A 19,550-nucleotide genomic window follows, 5' to 3' on the forward strand; every position below is an offset into this window, starting at 1 on the left:
CTCATCTGTTTCCATCCGCAAGACTGTCCAAGAAGCTCTTACCTCCCAGGGTGGCGGCAAGCCATGGAAGAAGAACTCTCTGCTCTACAACATAATCACACATGGGAACTCACTGCTCTTCCTCCCGGTAATCATACTGTTGGGTGTAAATGGGTCTACACAATGAAGTATTTTCCTGATGGTAGTGTGGAGCGATTGAAGGCGAGGTTAGTGGCCAAGGGTTACTCTCAGTTGTATGGGGTGGACTATATGGAGACAGTGAAGTATTTTCCTGTTTGTCACTATGGACGTTGCCTTTTTTGAGTCTACGTTCTATTTCTCTGGTGGTTCTCCTCAGGGGGAGAGTCTTGGGGAGGAGAACTCACGGTCTGTTCCTCTTCTTGTTTCTTTTGTGCCACTGGTTTTACCATCAACACCTCCATCAGTTCCGTTACCTGATCCACTACAGACAGCCACACAACACTATCAATGTCACTAGAAGAGGGTTGACTCCACGCATGCTCAACCAGTAGAACCCGCACCACTCTCCATCAGTCCTTCCAAGGCTCCAGATTTGGTAGACACATTTCCAAGTATTCCCCTTGAGCCTGAGCCTGTTATCTTTTCTGATGATAATGTTCCTGTACCTAACACTATTGTTGCAGTTGATCCCATTGACCTTGATCTTCCCATTGCACTTCGCAAAGGGAAGAGAAAGTGTACTGCCCATTGCATCTCACACCATCTTTCCTATAAAACCTTATCATCCTCCTACCGAGCTTTTCTTTCTTTCCTAGATTCTGTGTCTATACCCAGGAATGTTACTAAGGCTCTCTCCAAATCTGAGTAGAAAACAACTATGCAAGAAGAGATGGAAGACTTGGTTAAAAACCAGACTGTTGATCTTCCTCCAAACAAGGATACAATCAGATGTAGATGGGTGTTCATTGTGAAGTACAGGGCTGATGGCAATATAGAGAGGTACAAGTCAATGTCGGTTGCAAAAGGGTATTCACAAACCTATGGCATTAATTATCTGGAGACCTTTGCATCAGTTTCTAAGATGAATTCAGTTCAAATTTTCTTGTCTCTAGTAGTTACCTATTCGTGGCCCCTACTTCAGCTTGATGTTAAAAATGCATTCCTCAATGGTGATTTGCAGGAGGAGGTATATATGGACATCCCAACTAGGTTTTATGAAAATGTTGGTAAAGGAAAGGTTTTTAAGCTGAAAAAAATCATTGTATGGCCTGAAACAGTCACCTAAGGCATGGTTTGATAGGTTTAGAGGGGCACTTTTCCGCTTTGGGTACACACAAACCCAGTTTGATCACACTCTCTTTGTGAAAAGGAGAGATGCACTTGTGTCAATTCTGATTGTGTATGTGGATGATATAGTAGTTACAGGAAACGATCTGAAGGAGATTGATGCTCTCAAGAAATCATTACAACAAGAGTTTGATATCAAAGATCTTGGTGAGCTAAAATACTTCCTAGGGGTTGAGGTTGCAAGATCCAAGCATGGGATTTTCATCTCTTAGAGAAAGTATGTACTAGACCTACTACGGGAGACTGGGAAGTTGGGAACCAAACCAACTGACACTTCTATTGACCCAAATCATAGAATTAATGTTGTGGATGGTGAGTTGGTTAAGGATGTGGGGAGATATTAGAGAATGGTTGGCCAGCTATTATATTTGTGTATGCCACGTCTAGATATTTCCTATTTGTTTGTGTTGTGAGTCAATACATGCATGCACATCGGGTTCGGCACTGGGAAGCCATTGAAAGAATATTTGCATACCTGAAGAAGCACCCCAACAGAGGTATTCTTTTCTCAGACCATGAAAATATGAAACTGGAGTCTTATATAGATGCAGATTGGGTAGGTTGTTTAGATGACAAGAGATTTACATTAGGGTTATGTACCGTTGTGGGTGGAAACTTGATTTCATGGAAGAGTAAAAAGCAGGTGGTTGTGGCTAGGTCAAGTGCTGAGGCTGAATATAGATCCATGGCTCATGGTGTCTCAGAACTACTTTGGGTTAGATCCCTACTGAGTGAGATTGGGGTAAAATCTGAGGAACCTATGATGTTATATTGTAACAATCAAGCTGCAACCAATATTGCCCACCAATGTTTTAAAACGCGGAGGCGTGACGCAAGGCGTTCCACTACCTAGAGGCGTGAGGCATAGTTCAAAATGCAAGAGGTGTAAGCCTCTTGAACACAAGGAGGCGTAAGCCTCCTCCTTAAGAGGAGGGGGGTTAGGAGAAGGATGAAGAGGAAGGGGGGATTTCATTTTTTTCTTTATTTTTAATAAAAATCATTTATATTAAGAAGAATAAAGATGCATAACATTAGTTGAAAGGGGGCAAACCACTTTCTTTCCCCTTATCTTTTCTTCCCTTCCCTTCCTTTTCCTTTTCTCTTTTTTTCTTCTCTTTCTTTTTCTTTTCCTTCCTTTCCCTTTCTTTTCCTTTCCTTTCCTTTCCTTTTTTTTTTCTTTTTTCTTTTTTTTTTTTGTTTTTTTTATATCAGATGTGCATGAGGCGTATGAGGTGTACGCCTCTAGCATGTCTCATGAAAAAAGCGCAAGAGGCATACGCCTCTTGCACCTGAGGCGTACGCCTCAGAGGTGTCAATGCCTCTGGCATACACCTCAGGGCGTTTTGGGAGCGCCTTGCCTGGAGGCGCGTATGCCTTCCACACTTTTTAAAACATTGTTGCCCACAATCCAATTCGGCATGATAGGACAAAACACATTGAAGTTGATAGGCACTTCATAAGAGAAAGGGCAACAAACGGAGAAGTTTGTTTGCCTTATGTCTCTTCAGAATTGCAGTTGGCTGATGTTCTCACCAAGGTTCAAAGTATTGATGCGTATTGGCTCATATCGGCCAATACATATCGTGTTGGTAGCTTCCCGATATGCCCCTACAGGGGTTGTATCGGGTTAGACCACGATTCAGGGGTTGTGTCGATACTTTGAACCTTGGTCCTCACTAAAGGGGTTGCAAAGAACAAGACTGAACATGATTTATGCAAGTTGGGAATGTGTGACATTTACTCCCAACTTGAGGGGGAGTGTTGAGGATTTAATCAGTTTTGTGTAGATTTAACAATACTTTTTTATATGTTAATTTTTAGGTAGGAAGTGGGGACCACAGCATTTATGTTAGGTCCTTTGCTGATTGTTTTGAAGTCTTTTATGTGTTTTTAGATGCTTGCCGCCCTATAAGGGCATATTAGTCATTATACTCCATTTTATATTTTTAATATAAATACTAGTGAAGGGGGCGGCCAGAATTAAGCTCTCTTCTTCTTTCTCAAATCTCTTCCTCTTCTTCTCTCTCTTCTCTTCTTTTACAGTTTTTTTTTTAATTTAGCAGATTTCTACTATGAATTTGGTGATATGATGGTTGATTGATGATGCAACCTCTCAAAGTCATTTCAGGAATTGCTGGATGGAACTTTTCTGGATATTTTCTAAGCTTTAAAGACCTTTTCTTCTTACCATGAGTTTAATATGCAATAGTGAATTCTCATTGATATTCAAGTATCAGGCATCTCATATCCGTGCCGGTGTTCCCAGATACACATGGATACACTGACTGGGTGTATCGTATCTGTATCGGTGTACCCAGATATGCATGGATACATCAATACAAAAAAGTTTTAAAAGTTCTAAAACTTATAAAAGTAAAAAAACATCAACTATTGGTGATATCAAAGAGAAAAAAATTCTCTTAACTTTGGCCAAGTAGAAAAAAATTCTGCAGTATTTCCTGGCTGAAAAGTTGGAAATCCAAACATTGATGTGAAGAAGTTCCACAAGAAGCCAGCAACCTTACAATGAATAAAAGATGTGTAACAGTTTCTTCCTGTTCTTTGCAAAGAAAGCACATATTGGCCATGCAAAAGCCTCTGGACTTCAGGCGATCCGCCGTCAAAATACTGTCCATAGCCACAAGCCATGCAAAAGCCTCAATCCTTGGAGGGATTGGATTTCCCCAAACACCATCTATCTGAAATTGATCTGAGTCGTCCTTAACAATTGCCATATAAAAGGATTTAACAGAGAACTTCCCATTTGAACACTCCTTCCATCACAGTTCATCCCTAGTTTGTGAAGATAACTTTGTGATGCTGCTGACCTTTCGCTATTTGCTGGAACATCTGGAAAGAGAGAAACAGGAGTCTTTGAAGACAAATACTGGAATATGGAAAAGATTGTGGCAGCCATCAGTAACTCGGTTGCCGATTGGATTCAGGTCTCTCCAGCTTTTAGTCAAGTTTCTAAAGAAGATTTGAGTGACAGATTAGGGGAGATTTTGGAATATCAAATTTGTAACTTGGATGGTTTTTAGTATGTTGCTCTGTTTAGCTTTTGTTCTGGTTGTATGAGGGTGATGCCTTATCGCCTATGAGGATGTATCTTTTTCTTTTTCATCTTCAAAAGAAATATTGATACACATCAATACCCAACTTTGGGTATTTTGATCCTTGTTGATATTGGGGTCAAGATGATGCAGGAACTAAAGTGTCAAAATTGGAATTTTATGAAATTTTATGTATTTCTGTATTTTTGGACAGCAGGGGTATTTTTTTTTCATTTTTTTCATTTTTTTTGTGGGGTCCAATAATAGGGTTTGATTGTCTAGTTATAGTTTGTTTGTGTTTAAAATTTCAGAGTCATTGCATAAGTAGGATTGGAGTTATTGAGTGTTCTTTGAATTGAAATAGGATATGATAACTTAGTTTGAGTCCTACTATGATTATTGAGTCTAACAGTTTGACTCCTAAGACTATTATGAGTCTAACAGTTTGACTCCTTGGATTATTATGAGTTTAGAGTCTATAAATATGTATGGACGTTTTACAGAAAGGCAATGAATTATATTGAGTTTTCTTCATCTTATGCTAGCTATGGTGAGTGATTCCCATGCCCTAGAGTGATCCTAGGCACCCTGTGAGTGATTTCAGGTATTTTCTCTCTTCTTTCTCTCCCTATTTTCTCTCTTATTCCTTCAAGAAGCCATTGCAGCCATCAACAGCCATAAAATTCTGATCCAAGAAGACCATTAAACATTCTCTTAGGACTAGAACTGAGTTGGTCCTACATCACAAGAGTAGTAAGTTTATTATGTCATATGTGTCTACCATTTAAGTGCTGCTAATTTCATTATGCTGAACATTGGTTTTTTATTTATTTTATTTTATTTTATCTATTTATTTATTCATTTATTTATTTATTTATTTATTTTTTGCTGTGGATGGTTTGATTTCTTTAAAATATTTTGCAGGGGCAAAATTCCTTGGCATTAACAGACTTTGAGTTGTCAAAAGTGGAAGCTGTTGTTAAAATCTTGAAGGACACATCACACTATCATTGCAGTAAATTTGCAGACGATGACATTGGTTTATTGCTGAAATTGTTAAAGTCCTGGCCACATGCAATGATATTTCCGGGTGAATATGCCAATTTCCATTTCTGTCATTTAAGATAATATTATATTATATAATGTATCCATTTCCTCCATGCTTATTTATCTGTCTGTCCTAATTGTATAGAGCAAATAGGTGATAAAGTGATAGGACAAATCTACATACTAAATATTTTCTTACAAGACAACTTTTCTTCTACTAACCTTTACATTCATGTATACTTCATAAACACCTAGGACAAATCTACATACTAAATTCTCTTGGTTGAATGGAATTGCTTATCTGTTTGTCTTTTAATGGATAAGCAATTAAGTAGGTGGTTAGCTCCTTAGTTGTTGAATGGTATGTCAGGTTGAGTACTTTAGAGCTAAACATTTCATTATTTGACTATTTTATCCACTAAAGGACAAACCAATAAGCAAATCCATTAAACCTTTTTAATAGTTATCAAACAATCCCTTAATACACAAGAAGTTTTCTAATTTCATTTACTCTTTAAAATAAGAATTACTGGAAGAAATTTTCACATTTTTATTATAAAAAGTAAATTACTGGAAGGCTGACTATACAGAACCATACAACCTCCTAACAGATAGAACTCTTAGTAAACATTAGGAAAGGATACATGATAAAGAAACTGAAGAAAAATATATCCTAGAACTGGAAATTTACAAAAAAATGTCACTGACTACTCATGCTAAAGGGAAATTTAAGTTTTTTCCAATCTGTTTTTCAAATCAGTTGCCTTAAGAAGGCACTCGTTTTGTTTGACATGCCTGGCTGTGTGGTTGGTCTTGTAGGACCCACTGAAGCCCTTTGGGCAAAACTCTAGATTTCTTGTCGTTTCTCTTCCAAACTACTAGACCTGTATTATTATGTGGATAAGTTGTTTTTCTTGCATGAGGGAATATATACTTAGAAACTAATGCATTTATCTATAGGAATACATGTGAGAATTTGAGAGAAAAAATGAATTGATTGTATTGTCTTACAAGGAGCATATACACAGCTTTATATAGAATTACAGAGCTAACTTACAGGGTGATAAAATAGGAAACTAACTTTTCCTAGAAAACTAATTTCTATATCAGTGGGATTCTCCAGTTAATATCCCATGATTCTAGGATATCCCATGATTCTAGGAAACTACTTATGTATGTTTCCTAAACTGATGGACCTAAAATTATGGAGAATCAATCAAAGAGTCAATCTTCTACTTTCCAACACTCCCCCTCAAGCTGGTGAATATGCATCTTTCATTCCCAGCTTGGAGATAAGTCCTTGGAATGCCACACTGCAAAGCCCTTTTGTCAGCACATCTGACAGTTGACCATTCGTTGAGACGTATGGAGTGCAAATTAATATGCTATCCAGCTTTTCCTTTATGAAATGCCTATCTATCTCAATGTGCTTTGTCCCGTCATGTTGGACGGGATTGTGAGCAATGTTAATAGCTGACTTGTTGTCGCAGAATAATCTCATTGGACCTTCCCATCTGATCTTTAGGTCTTCCAAAATTATCTTGAGCCATAGTAATTCACATACTCCCTGAGCCATTGCCCTGAATTCTGCCTCCACACTTGATCTAGCTACCACGTTCTGCTTCTTACTCCTCCATGTCACAAGATTTCCTCCAAGGAACGTACAGTAACCTGTAGTGGACCGCCTGTCCACGGGAGAGCTTGCATAATCTGCATCGGTGTATGCCTCTAGGGCTAATCCAGTATTTCTTTTAAACAAGATTCCTTTGCCAGGATTAGCCTTTAGGCAATGTAGTATCCTATAGACCGCCTGTAGGTGAACCTCTTTCGGGTTGTGCATAAACTGGCTGGATCTTTATTTGCTTCTCCCAATTTGTGATTTGGCTCAATCGGTGTGGAGGATGGTTTGCATGCTAACTTTCCTGTCTCTCTTAAAAGATCTATTACATATTTCTGTTGTGAGATAAAGATGCCTTCTCTGGAATGAGCTACTTCAATCCCTAGAAAATACTTCAATCTCCCAAGTTCTTTTATTTTGAATTCTCTGACTAGGCATCTTCTCAAGGCTTCCTTCTCCTTTTCATCATTTCCTGTCACAATTATGTCATCAACATATACCAAAAGAGCTGTGACTCCCCTTGCATCCGAATGCTTTATAAAGAGTGTATGATCTCCCTGACTTTGTTTGTATCCGATGGCAAGCATAACTTTAGTAAATCTTCCAAACCACGCCCTAGGTGATTGCTTGAGACCGTATAGTGCTTTCTTCAACCTGCAAACTTTATTTCCTTTGAAGCCCGGAGGAATATCCATGTATATCTCCTCCTCTAAATTACCGTGAAGAAAAGCATTCTTTACATCAAATTGCACCAAATACCAATCGAAGTTAGCTGCTAGTGACAACAAAATTCTTACTGTATTCATCTTAGCCACTGGAGCGAATGTCTCCTGATAGTCAACACCATGGGTTTGTGTATATCCCTTTGCCACGAGTCTTGCCTTGTATCTTTCTAGAGAGCCATCTGACTTGTACTTTACTGTGAAAACCCACTTGCAGCCCATGGGTTTCTTTCTTGGTGGTAGGTCAACAATTTCCCATGTTTGATTCTTATCTAGAGCCTGGATCTCTTCTCTCATAGCATCTTTCCATTTCTCATCAGATAATGCCTCAGATAAAGTATTAGGAATATGAATGGTGTTTAGACTAACTAGGAAACTCCTATGTGATGGTGCGAATTTTTTAAAGGACACAAAATTTGCTAAGGGATATAAGGGATGTTTAGTGCATTCTCTTGTGCCTTTCCTAAGGGCAATAAGAAGATCTTGGTCAGATGCTAATTCAGAAGAAATTTCTGGAACTGTATTTACCTCATTCTCAGGATTAGGAGTTGAATCTTGAACCTGCACAAGATTAGGATCCTGGTCTCTTCTTCTTGAATATACCTGCAATCTCATAGAGTCACAAAGTTCATCATTCTCTGTCATGGATCTGGTATGAATGGGTGAAGAAGTTGGTTTGGTTTGAGGTGGTTCAATAGGTGCAGATACGGATTGAACTGGTATAGATGCTGAGTTTGGGTATTGAGAAACTGTAGGTAGACCAAGCGGGAACAAATCTCTGTCCTTATCTTCAATGAATGACAAGGACTCCCCCTGAAGAAAAGGTTGAGTGAAATGTGGTGTTTTTTCTTCAAAGTGACATCAATAGAGATAAAGAATTTTTTGGTAGCTGGGTGGTAACACTTATACCCCTATTGACAAAGTGTTTGCATTTGTGTTTTAAATCCCAGCACCCTCGAAGGTAATCGATTTATAATGTATGTGGCTGTAAGCACAACTTCCCCCCAATAGGTTTTTGGAACATGTTGGTGGAAAAGTAAGGCTCGGGTTGCAGCTAGTAGATGACCATTCTTCCTTTCTGCTACTCTGTTTTGTTGTGGAGTATTAATGCAGGAGGATTCATGGATAATCCCTTCTTTTTGAAAATATGGGGATAAAGTTTGGTTGAAATAATCCCGTGTTTTATCCGTTCTAAATCTTTTGATTCTAACCCCAAACTGATTTTGAATCATGTTATGGAAATTTGGGAGTACACTACTTACGTCTGATTTAGATTTAAGAAGAAAGATCCAAGAGACCCTAGTGCAATCATCAATAAAAGAGACGAACCATCGTGAGCCAGACACATTTTGAACTGTGGAGGGTCCCCATATATCACTATGGATCAAAAAGAATGGGACTGAACTTCTCTTGTTGCTGATTGGAAAGGGCACACACTTGTATTTTGCAAATTCACACACATCACAATGAAAATATTCAACACTCAATCCTTTAAACAAGGAGGGAAACATAGTTTTCAGAATTCCAAAAGATGGATGTCCTAGTCTAAAGTGATGAAGCCAAATGGTGTCTTTGTTGGATGATGAAAGGAATGATAGAGATAACTTATCCTGGACAATATTTGATTTGCATGATTCTTCAAGATAGTAGAGTCCATTCTTCCCCTTAGCAAGTCCAATCCTCTTCCCCGAATCCTGGTCCTAAAATATACAGTAAGAAGGATAGAAAAGCACATTACAGTTCATGTCATGGGTGAGTTTTTGGATGAATACCAGATTAGTGGACAATTTGGGAACGTGAAGGACATTTTTTAGTGTAAGTGATGGATTAATATGGATATCCCCAAGGCCAGCTACAGTAGTAAGGGAACTGTCTGCAATGGCTATTTTTTGATTGCTTGGGCAGGGGGTATAAGTGCTAAAATGTAGTGAGGAGTGAGTCATGTGATCTGTGGCTCCTGAGTCAATAACCCATAAATCCCTAATAGGTTCATCTGAGACATTTAGTCCGTGAGGAATGGAAAACTTACTTGAGATTGCAAGAGAGCCTGCACCACTAGGTTTCTCCAACGATCCCAGAAGCCCCCTTAACTTTTCGATCTCCTCCTTATTGAACTCGGTCTTGTCTGGAGGCTTTTCTTGGCTCGGCTGATTCATGGTGAAGTTGGCTTGATTTCGACTCTTCTGTTGTCCTCCTCGGTAGCCCCATTCCCTGTTCGATGGTTTATCATTCAGCTTCCAACACTTCTCTTTGGTGTGCCTTGGTTTCTTGCAATAGGTACACCAAAGTGACTCCTTGTTGTCCCGTGCAGAGGACAAATCTGTCTTCATTCCTTCCAGTATTTTCGGTTGTTCCATCCTTGTAGCCATGGGTGAACCTTCTAGTACTTGGGGTTCAAGCATAACCCCCTACGGCTTTCTTCAGCACGAATTAGAGAAATAGTCTCATTTAGAGATGGTACATCTTCTTTGCTGAAAATCTGGACCCAAACTTGATCAAATTCTGCGTTGAGTCCTGTAAGAAAGTCATAAACGCGATCTTTTTCGATAAAACTCTTTAGGATTGCTGCATCCGCTGCACATTTAGTCTCAATGCACCGATAATGATCGAGTTCTTGCCACAGGTTCTACAGTAAATTTGCGTACTCGGTAACTGTCTTGCTGCCTTGTTTAGTTGCTCCAGTCTTGACTTTAATTTCATACACACGTGCTGCATCACGTGCCTTTGAATATGTTTGTCGGACGACATCCCAGATCTCTTTAGCCGTGGATAAAAACATACACGTGTCGCTGATTTCAGGGTTCATTGAATTCCATAACCATGACATGATCATGGAGTCAGCTTCGTCCCATGCATCAAATCTTGGATCTCCTTCCTTCGGTCCCGTCCCTAAGAGATGGCTAAGCTTTCCTTTTCCCTTTAAATATGTTCGAGCAAACTGAGACCACTTCAAATAAATTTTCCCGTTCAACCTATATGCTGCCTGAATGTTTTGCAGGTCGCCAGATGATCGATGATTGATGGGAGGAAACTTCTTCCGATTGTGCAGTGGTATTTGATACGGTGGCTTCTGACATATTGGGCGGGCTTCAAGAAAGAGAGAAAAACAGACAATGAAGTTCTGAAAAATTTAGTAAGGGTTGGCGATGAAGGCCTAAAGAATCTTTCAGCCAATGTCCAAAAAAGGTAACTGTAATGCTCCGCCAAACTGAAGAGTGGATCGAAACCTCTCAAAATCAAAACTGATCCAAACCAAACCAAAGGGATTCAGTAAATCTGCTCTGGGCAACACCAGATCTAAGATTTCAGACTGATCCGATGTCTCTACAAAGAGATTCAAGAAAAAGGATGAATCCGATGGCGCTGCAGTCCAGAAGAAGAAAAAAAATGTAGAGTTCAGATCTGTAGCCGATCTCGAAGAAGAAGAATCAAGGACACTCAAAAACCTCCCAAATACTGTTATAGAGTTCTTGAACCAGCAGCAGCATAGATGACCGAAGAGATACTATGTGTAGATTAGGTCGTGACCAGCTTTGACACCATGTGGGAATTTGAGAGAAAAAATGAATTGATTGTATTGTCTTACAAGGAGCATATACACAGCTTTATATAGAATTACAGAGCTAACTTACAGGGTGATAAAATAGGAAACTAACTTTTCCTAGAAAACTAATTTCTATATCAGTGGGATTCTCCAATTAATATCCCATGATTCTAGGAAACTAACTTATGTATGTTTCCTAAACTGATGGACCTAAAATAATTGAGAATCAATCAGAGTGTCAATCTTCTACTTTCCAACAATACATTCTACTTGGATCAGCCTCTGTGATCAATTGTCTAGCAATAATTGATGTCTCATTAGTGTATATTTTGGAATATGATTTCATTATGTGATTCTAATTATCTGCATGCAAGGAGTTGAAAATTAAAGGTTTCACTTTCATTTTGCTAAGTGGCTAATATGGGATGTGTTTGTCCAGTGATTGATATCTTAAGGATGATCATCTTACATCCTGATGGGGCTAGTTTACTTCTTGTGCAAGTCCAAGGTGAAAATGGTAACTTCTCCATATGCTTATCTTTTGCTTTTCATCTGTGGCAAACTGGTTTGGTCGAGAACAGTTCTAGCTAGAATTTCATTTTAGATACATTTAGAGTTGTGTTACTTTATATTGAACATAATATGTTCTGCTTATAAAACTTTGCTTCCAGACAGAATTCTAGCAGATATAGTAATATAGTAATGGCATATTTTGTCATTAATCCTATTCTCCTGAATCCTGATTAGTCACACTGATCTCTTTATTATTTCTTCTTGTTGTACATCTTATTCTTGCATTTTTTTATTGTTGCATTTGATATGTAAAGACTTTTTGTGATCTAAACAGATGCGTTGATGGAGATGATTAAAAGAGTTACCATGCCTCCTGCACTGCCAGCAAACCTCTTAACGAGCATTCGTGCTTTGACAAATCTCTTCAAGCATTCATGCTTCTATCAGTGGCTACAAATGCACCGCACTGAGGTCATTTCTTAATTCTTACTCCCAGACTGGGGTTGAGAATTCAGATTCAACTATTTATTGACAAATTACTAATTTCTCACTTATCAGTTATGATTGCAAGAATGGGCCTTCTTTTAGTAGATTAAGGGTGATTGGACCCTTGACCTTAACATTCCATTCTCATATTTTCTGGTTAGTTCACAAAAGTCTGGTATGAGATAAGATATGATCCCTTACATTTTCTTTTTCTCTAAGTCAACATTTGGTTTTATTTTTGGCCAAGTGATAGTTGACCCAGTCTGTTGTTTTGTTTCCTTTTAGTTACCAGATCAAAGAGTGCTTAGTAAAAAGATAACAGAGTGCACATTATCAAGCCTACTCTCAATTGTGCTAGACCTATAAATCCTCTAGGGTCAAAGATAACACTATGTATATGCATAATCTTCATGAGTATGGTTAGACTATCTAATCTGGAAGAGTACTCCCTCAATACAACCCTGATTTTCTTATCCCACTTTATGCAAGTCTGTCAGCCAAAGAGTTGTGGATATCTGGATCCATCTGGATGATGTGTTCATGTTGCAAATCAGAGCTCAGGCCTCACTATATAGTTATGGAAAAACCAAGGTCCCTCAACAGCATCCCTAAACCATTAAATAACTACCTGTGAATCTCCCTTCACATCCACACGTGCTAAACCTATGGTAACCAACAGTTGTAGACCTGTAGTATGGATCTCATCTTAGCTTTGAGTCCTCTGAACAGATAGGCCCAAATATGCTACTAAAATCTCCTCTTGCATCCCTGAAAATTCGCCCTGCACTGGAGGGGGAGATTGCTATTACAGTTTTATAGTTTTTGTTTGGTTTAGCTGGTAAGGAAACATGCTTTGATGTGTTATTTTTACATATGAACATCTGCTAGTTGGAACGATAACCACAAATTAAAATTCCAATACTTATGAGTTGTCTAATACAAGTACCATTACATTGGGTAGGGATGAATTAGTGCTTGAGTGAGGAAAGTGGAGTGATGTTTCTCAGTCTAGTATGCAATATTGCCTTTTCAGTTGATGCTTACACCTAGAACTTTCCACCATAATCTGTAGAATTCTTCCATATGAAGTCATTGCCTTGAAAGGGGTTTTTATATGCTAATTGTGGCTGAAGCATTTAGAGATGCTAGAGTGTGCAGGTTTCTTTAATGGTTGTAGGCCTACCTCAGAATACTGTGCATATTCTGGAGGGAATTGGTAACTTAATAAGAATCAATCGTGGTGAAGCCAAAGTGCTGGAGCTAAATATCAAACCATATCTCATGGTGTTACTGAACTTCTCTTGTTGAGGCTTGAGTGCATTGTGGTAAATTGGGGGTTTAAGGAGTCAAAAGGATCTACATGTTGAAACTTGAAACCAAATATGAGAACCAATTTTTCTATTTGAGGAGGAAATAAAGGAAAAAGGACCAAAACTGCTTGGTCTAATACGAGTTATGATTCCCACAGTAGAATAATAATGGAGCTCAAGTATTAGAGCTTTAATGATGCCTTGATAGATGTAAGACCTATTATATGAATCCTTGTTGGGATAACTTTCTACAACATACTTTGCTCTGATGAAGGGACTACCTTTGTCAGCTACAGAATTTTTGTATCTAGCTGAATAGAAGCCCTTGGGATGTATAAAGTTTTCTTTTTAGTTTTCCTGCTAAGTGTCTTGCTGTGCAGGCTCCCTGTACTTTCTTCCCTTTTTAATGAAATACTTTACCTTTTCTCAAAAAAAAAAGAAAATGTGGGAAAGATATTTTTGGATTTGGATGAGAGGATCCGGTGCTAGTCCCAAGGACTCAGAAGGGAGGATATCTTTTTAGATTGACCCATGTTCCACGTTTTACTTAAGGAATTATTGATGGTTTTGATAAGCTTAAGTCCTCTGATTTTGATGATTTACTTGACTGAATTGTGGCAAAAAATCAGAAATACTGAACAAAATTTCTTCCCTGTACTTGATGTTGATGCAATTGAGAAAGGGGATTCTTATAATTTTACTACAATCTGTGAGCTCCTTCTCTATGCTCTTGCACTGAATCGTAGACATATTTCAAAAACTTATGGCATATTAGTGGTATGATGAATATGGTGCATGCATCTATAAAAAAAATGATGCATGCACTTCTTTTTCTGAAACATATATTCTATATTGAGTAATAGTGCATGGTGCTTTTCTTGTTTTCAAAAGGTCATGTTTTGCATATTTTTCTCAAGGAAAATTGAGTGTGTAAAACCCTTGGTATGGCAGGAGAGGATTAGTAATGTTCTTCATGTTTAGTGAGTTTGCAGATTCTTGATGCCCTGTCAAGTTGTTGTTCATCTACCAACAAGAATGTGCAATTGTCTTATTCCACATTGCTACTCAAGTAAGTCCAGTTTGTATTTTGGTTCCCTTATATTTATTTTTCCATTGCATATTTATTATCTTAAAAAGGGAAAGACACTACTTGTTAGCATTCAAATTATGCCACATTTAGTTGATGAGTATAAGCTAACACACATAACAGATATTGTTAAAGCAACTATTCGTTCTTTATATACTGGTTGAAGATGGAAAGTTGGAGGGGTCTGCAAATGTTTGCAGGGGAGTAGTTTGATCAGACCACTTCTGTTTGAACAAGGGGCCTGAAGGGGACTTCGGTAGTATTGATGACCAAAGGAGGCAACCTGTAATAAAATCCACTAAGAAGTAGGATCACCCTTTACAAACTCCAAATCCAACTAAAAAGCTAACCAGAAACAGCTCCTGTTTACTTTATAGTTATGATAGTCCCACATGTAACCCATGGAGGTCTTCAAGTAATGACCAAATAAGCTATATGGAAGTATAAGCAAGATAGTGGAAACTAGGAAGATTCAATTCTTGTCATCAGTTGACACCTTATCCGGAAAAATGACCATAACTTTTCCAAAACAGATAAGATTCAGAAGATCTTGGTCTCATTAGATAGGTTACTAGAAAACCTATCTATTGACACCAAAACAAGTCAAATTGACAACTTCTGAGATCTAAAACAATACAACACTCAATCTTCTTCCGCTTATCAAACTCAGAAAACAAGGAGAGGAATACAAGAAGTTTTGGGGAAAAAGAAAAGAATGATCCCTCTCAGGACAAGGATTGAAAGAGGAAGAAAAATCTAAGAATCATGCGACGGTTAGTAGCAATAGGATAAAAAACCTTTGAATTTGACTCAACACTCCACAATCACGATGGTGTTCTGGCCTTGACTGAGAGAGGTAGAGGTGCTTGGTCGAAAATCTCACTGTCAGTAGAAGAGGCAAAATGGCTAGGAGGTTTCCTTCAAGAGGCAATCAAAGATCAAAAGATTGCGATAAAAGAACAAAAACACGCCTGTAGAGGGAAGATGCTGGTCATTCAAATAAATGAAATTAGATGGGGTAGGTTCATCCGCTTAGGCTGTTGGGAGCTTGCTCAGAAGCTCAGATTCATTTGCATCCCCGAAGAAGCAAGGAAAACAGGTTGGAAATCTTCCGCTGAAGTACTAAATTCTCTTCTCCCGAGTTCTGTTTTGTCAACCTCTGAAGCTCCCCTACAAGGGGATTTCCCACCCATATTGGCTACGAGCATAATCGTTAAGTTTGGCGGCTCGCCCACATCTCCATAGCCAATTAATCGAGACCCTTCAGCAAATGGAAAAACGCTTTTGTGTGTTCCAAAACTGACGACCTATCTTGGAACGAAGTGGAGTTTGGAGTTTCAGCAAATCTTCACTCCCCAGAACTTGTACGTCTCCACCCTTTCTCCCAAAACAGAGCTGTGGGGTTTGCCTCGTCTGAAGATCTAGTCTCTGCTTGGGTAAGGTTGGAGAAGATTCTCGTCTATGGTAGGTGGGTGAAGATCGATTGGTGGTGGCCGACTATTAATGCAATTCCTTCTGGGTTAAGTTTTGATGGTTGGATCGTGTTCATGGCCTCCCGTTTCATTTATGGTCAGATGAGGTGTTTTCTTTGATAGGAAGCTTATGTGGAGGGCTAGAAGAGATTGGCCCCAAAACCAAGGACTGGTCGGAGCTGAGCTTTGCCTGTCTGAAGGTGAAAGACCGCGGAGTTCACTCCATCCCCCATTCTATACCTATCATTGATAGAAATGTCTGGTTCTTCGCCATGACCGAAGTAGAGAAGAAAACAAAACCACCTTCTCCATCCACCGAGTTAACTCGGAGCGCCAACTCACGAACTTGGGAATCCCTTGTTGCCGCAGTCGAGCCTCTGAACAGAGCAGGAAACTTTCTTGTTAAGGACAAAGAAAAGGTGGCGACTGTGGCAGAGGCGTGTAAAGCAAGGAAGAAGCAAAATCTTCCCCTGCCAAGCAAATCCGTGGCTCTTGTCTCAAAGCCTGCACCAGAGCTATTTGCTTCAGACCCAAATGCCGCCACTGGATACCCAAACCCGACCCGGTTAGGAAACCCGCCAAACCAGCGGGCTGTCACTCACCTCCAGACCAGGGCGAAGGCCACCCCAAGCGAAGCCGCCCCACCCCATTGACACCAACTTTCAGCGAAGAAATCATCCCTGCAACTCCCCCAAGTCCAAACGATCGCAGAAAGAGAATCTACTGACCCCCAACTCCGTCGCAGATCTTGACCCCAAGCTCCTTCGGAGATGAATCTGAGCCGGATGAAGACCTGAGCACTTACAGGACAGAATCTGAAATGGATACCCAGGAAATGGCCAAAAAAAATTAGGCCTCCAGCAATGTGATTCCGGAAAGGTTTCTGGTAGAGAATGGAACAGTACAAGAGATAAGGGAGTTGACCAGGTGACATCAGGAACAAAGAAAATTCTGAAAAAGGGACCGAATAGGGAATTAAAGAGGCTACAATGGGGTATAGCTGATCAAAATTCGGAATATGCAGGAGAAGGGAGTAGAAGAAAAGGTAAGGGTAAGATCATCAGAGGTTAAGATGAAAGTCCTGAGCTGGAATGTAAGGGGGTTGGGTGGAGAAATAAAGGGAAGCTTAGTAAAAGATACTTTCCGAAGAGAGAATCCTGACATTATTCTGATACAAGAAACCAAAAAGGAAGAGGTGGACAGAAAGTTAATCAGAGCAATCTGGGGTTTAAGAGGCAGAAAATGAGCTACACTCCCAGCCATAGGCACTTCAGGAGGAATCCTTGTCATGTGGAGAGAAGATGTGGTTTCAGGAGTGGAGGTTGATAGAGGTGAATTCTCTCTTTCACTGCTTTTCACAAACAAGTCAGATGATTTTACCTGGATCCTAACAGCAGTTTATGGCCCTAATGATCCATCAAATAGGAGTAGATTTTGGGAAGAGCTGGACTCACTGCATGAACATGATGAGATTCCATGGGTTGTGGGAGGAGACTTCAATGTCACGAGATTCAGTCAAGAACATTCGAATGGGAAGAGGGTAAATAGAAGCATGAGAGAGTTCTCCAACTTCATATCCAGACACAGGCTGCATGATCTCCCCCTAAGGAATGGTAACTTTACCTGGTGGAACATGCAGGAGAATGCCATAAGTTGTAGGCTTGACAGATTCTTAATTACTTCAGATTGGGAAGCCCATTACCCCCTAACCTTTCAGGAGATCCGCTCCCGATGTACTTCGGACCACTGGCCTATCACCTTAAGTACAGATTTGGTAATCAGAGGAAAAACCCCTTTTAGGCTGGAAAAATTCTGGATGGATCACAAAGATTTCTGCAAAAAGGTTGCCTCATGGTGGGAGGAATGCAAGACAGAAGGTTGGCCAGGGTACAGATTTCTGGAAAAATTTAAATATGTAAAAAGGAAGCTAAAAGGATGGGCCAAAGAGGAATTTAAAGCCTTCAAGGAAGAGAAATCAACAATCTTATCCGAATTGGCTGATTTAGACCAAAAGGAGCAGAGTAGGCACCTAAATGAGAACGAAAGAAGGAGAAGATTTGAGCTAAGAAAAGAATGGGAGCACGTAGTAAGAAGAGAAGTTTACTGGAGACAGCGATCTAGGGTCAGATGGTTAAAGGAGGGGGACAATAACTCCAGGTTCTTCCACATATATGCATCTGGGAGGCGGAAAAGAAATCTTATAACAAAATTAAAAATTGGGCAACGAGAAGTGGAGGACCCTGAGGAAATTTCTGAAGCTTTCTTATACTTCTTTAAAGATCTTTACTCAAAGAAAGAAAACAGAAAACTCTCCATAAGCTTTTGGGAAGGGTTTAAACTGTCGGAGGAGAATAGTCTGTGGTTAGAAAGAGAGTTTCAAGATCAAGAAGTGAAGGATGCTGTCTTTAGCATGGATGGAGATAGAGCCCCGGGCCCTGATGGTTTCCCAATTCTATTTTATCAGATTTGTTGGAGCATAATTAGTTCAGATTTGATGCAGGTGTTTAATGATTTCTATCATTCAGCCATTGTCAACAAAGGAAACAATTCTAATTTCATATGCTTGATTCCCAAGAGAAAGGGTACTTTAGAAGCAAAAGATTTCAGACCTATCAGCTTGACTGGGAGAGTATACAAAATTTTAGCAAAGGTTCTAGCCGAAAGACTAAAAAAAGTCCTAGGGGGAATCATTTCCCCAAATCAGTTTGCATTTGTCAAAGGGCAACAAATCATTGACAGCATCCTAATAGAAAACGAATTCGTTGAAGAGAGGAAGATGAATGGCAAACCAAGGGTGATTGTGAAACTCGGTTTGGAAAAAGCATACGACAAAGTAGACTGGGAGTGTCTCACAGAAATAATGAGATTAATGGGATTTGGAAACAAGTGGGTCCAGTGGGTTGAGGGATGTATAAGCTCCACTTGGCTCTCAGTTCTAATAAACGGGCAACCAAAAGGATATTTTAATGCAAGCAGAGGATTAAGACAAGGCTGCCCCCTCTCCCCATTGCTCTTTACTCTAGTCACAGAAATCTTTAGCTAACTGGTGAATAAGGCTATCTCTCTTGGTCTTTTGAGAGGTTTTGAAGTCGGATGGGAAGCCACCCAGATATCTCATCTCCAGTTTGCCGATGATACCATCCTTTTCCTAGAAGCTGATGAAGAATTTGTATCAAATCTGAAATGGGTCATCACCTGTTTTGAATGGATTTCTGGACTGCAAGTAAACTTCGCAAAGAGCAGTATTGCTGGCCTAAATCTAGCTGGTGCTCACTACTTGGACACTTCCACAGAGATCTTGGGATGTAAGGCGGAAAACCTCCCCTTCCTCTATCTGGGGATGCCCCTTGGAGGAAACCCGAGAAATCAAAACTTTTGGGAACCAATTCT

The 19,550-nt window shown here is 39.6% G+C and overlaps 1 protein-coding gene across 6 annotated transcripts in view; it reads left to right on the forward strand.

Moving 5' to 3' along the window:
- LOC148850981 (transducin family protein / WD-40 repeat family protein) overlaps window positions 1-19,550 on the forward strand; it is a 106,024-nt gene that overhangs the window by 66,869 nt on the left and 19,605 nt on the right. For 4 of the 6 annotated variants that reach the window (XM_088944222.1, XM_088944224.1, XM_088944228.1 and 1 more), the window contains 4 exons: window positions 5,286-5,451; window positions 11,732-11,809; window positions 12,140-12,276; window positions 14,594-14,670. In XM_088944222.1, the coding sequence (XP_088800348.1) occupies window positions 5,286-5,451; window positions 11,732-11,809; window positions 12,140-12,276; window positions 14,594-14,670 (458 nt within the window). The remainder of the gene's footprint in view (window positions 1-5,285; window positions 5,452-11,731; window positions 11,810-12,139; window positions 12,277-14,593; window positions 14,671-19,550) is intronic. The other 2 variants (XM_088944223.1, XM_088944226.1) reach the window with 1 other exon arrangement.

The sequence above is a fragment of the Nelumbo lutea genome, chromosome 5 (assembly GCF_056320005.1).
Source record: "Nelumbo lutea isolate HS-2025 chromosome 5, American lotus-T2T, whole genome shotgun sequence".
Classification (NCBI taxonomy): Eukaryota; Viridiplantae; Streptophyta; class Magnoliopsida; order Proteales; family Nelumbonaceae; genus Nelumbo; species Nelumbo lutea.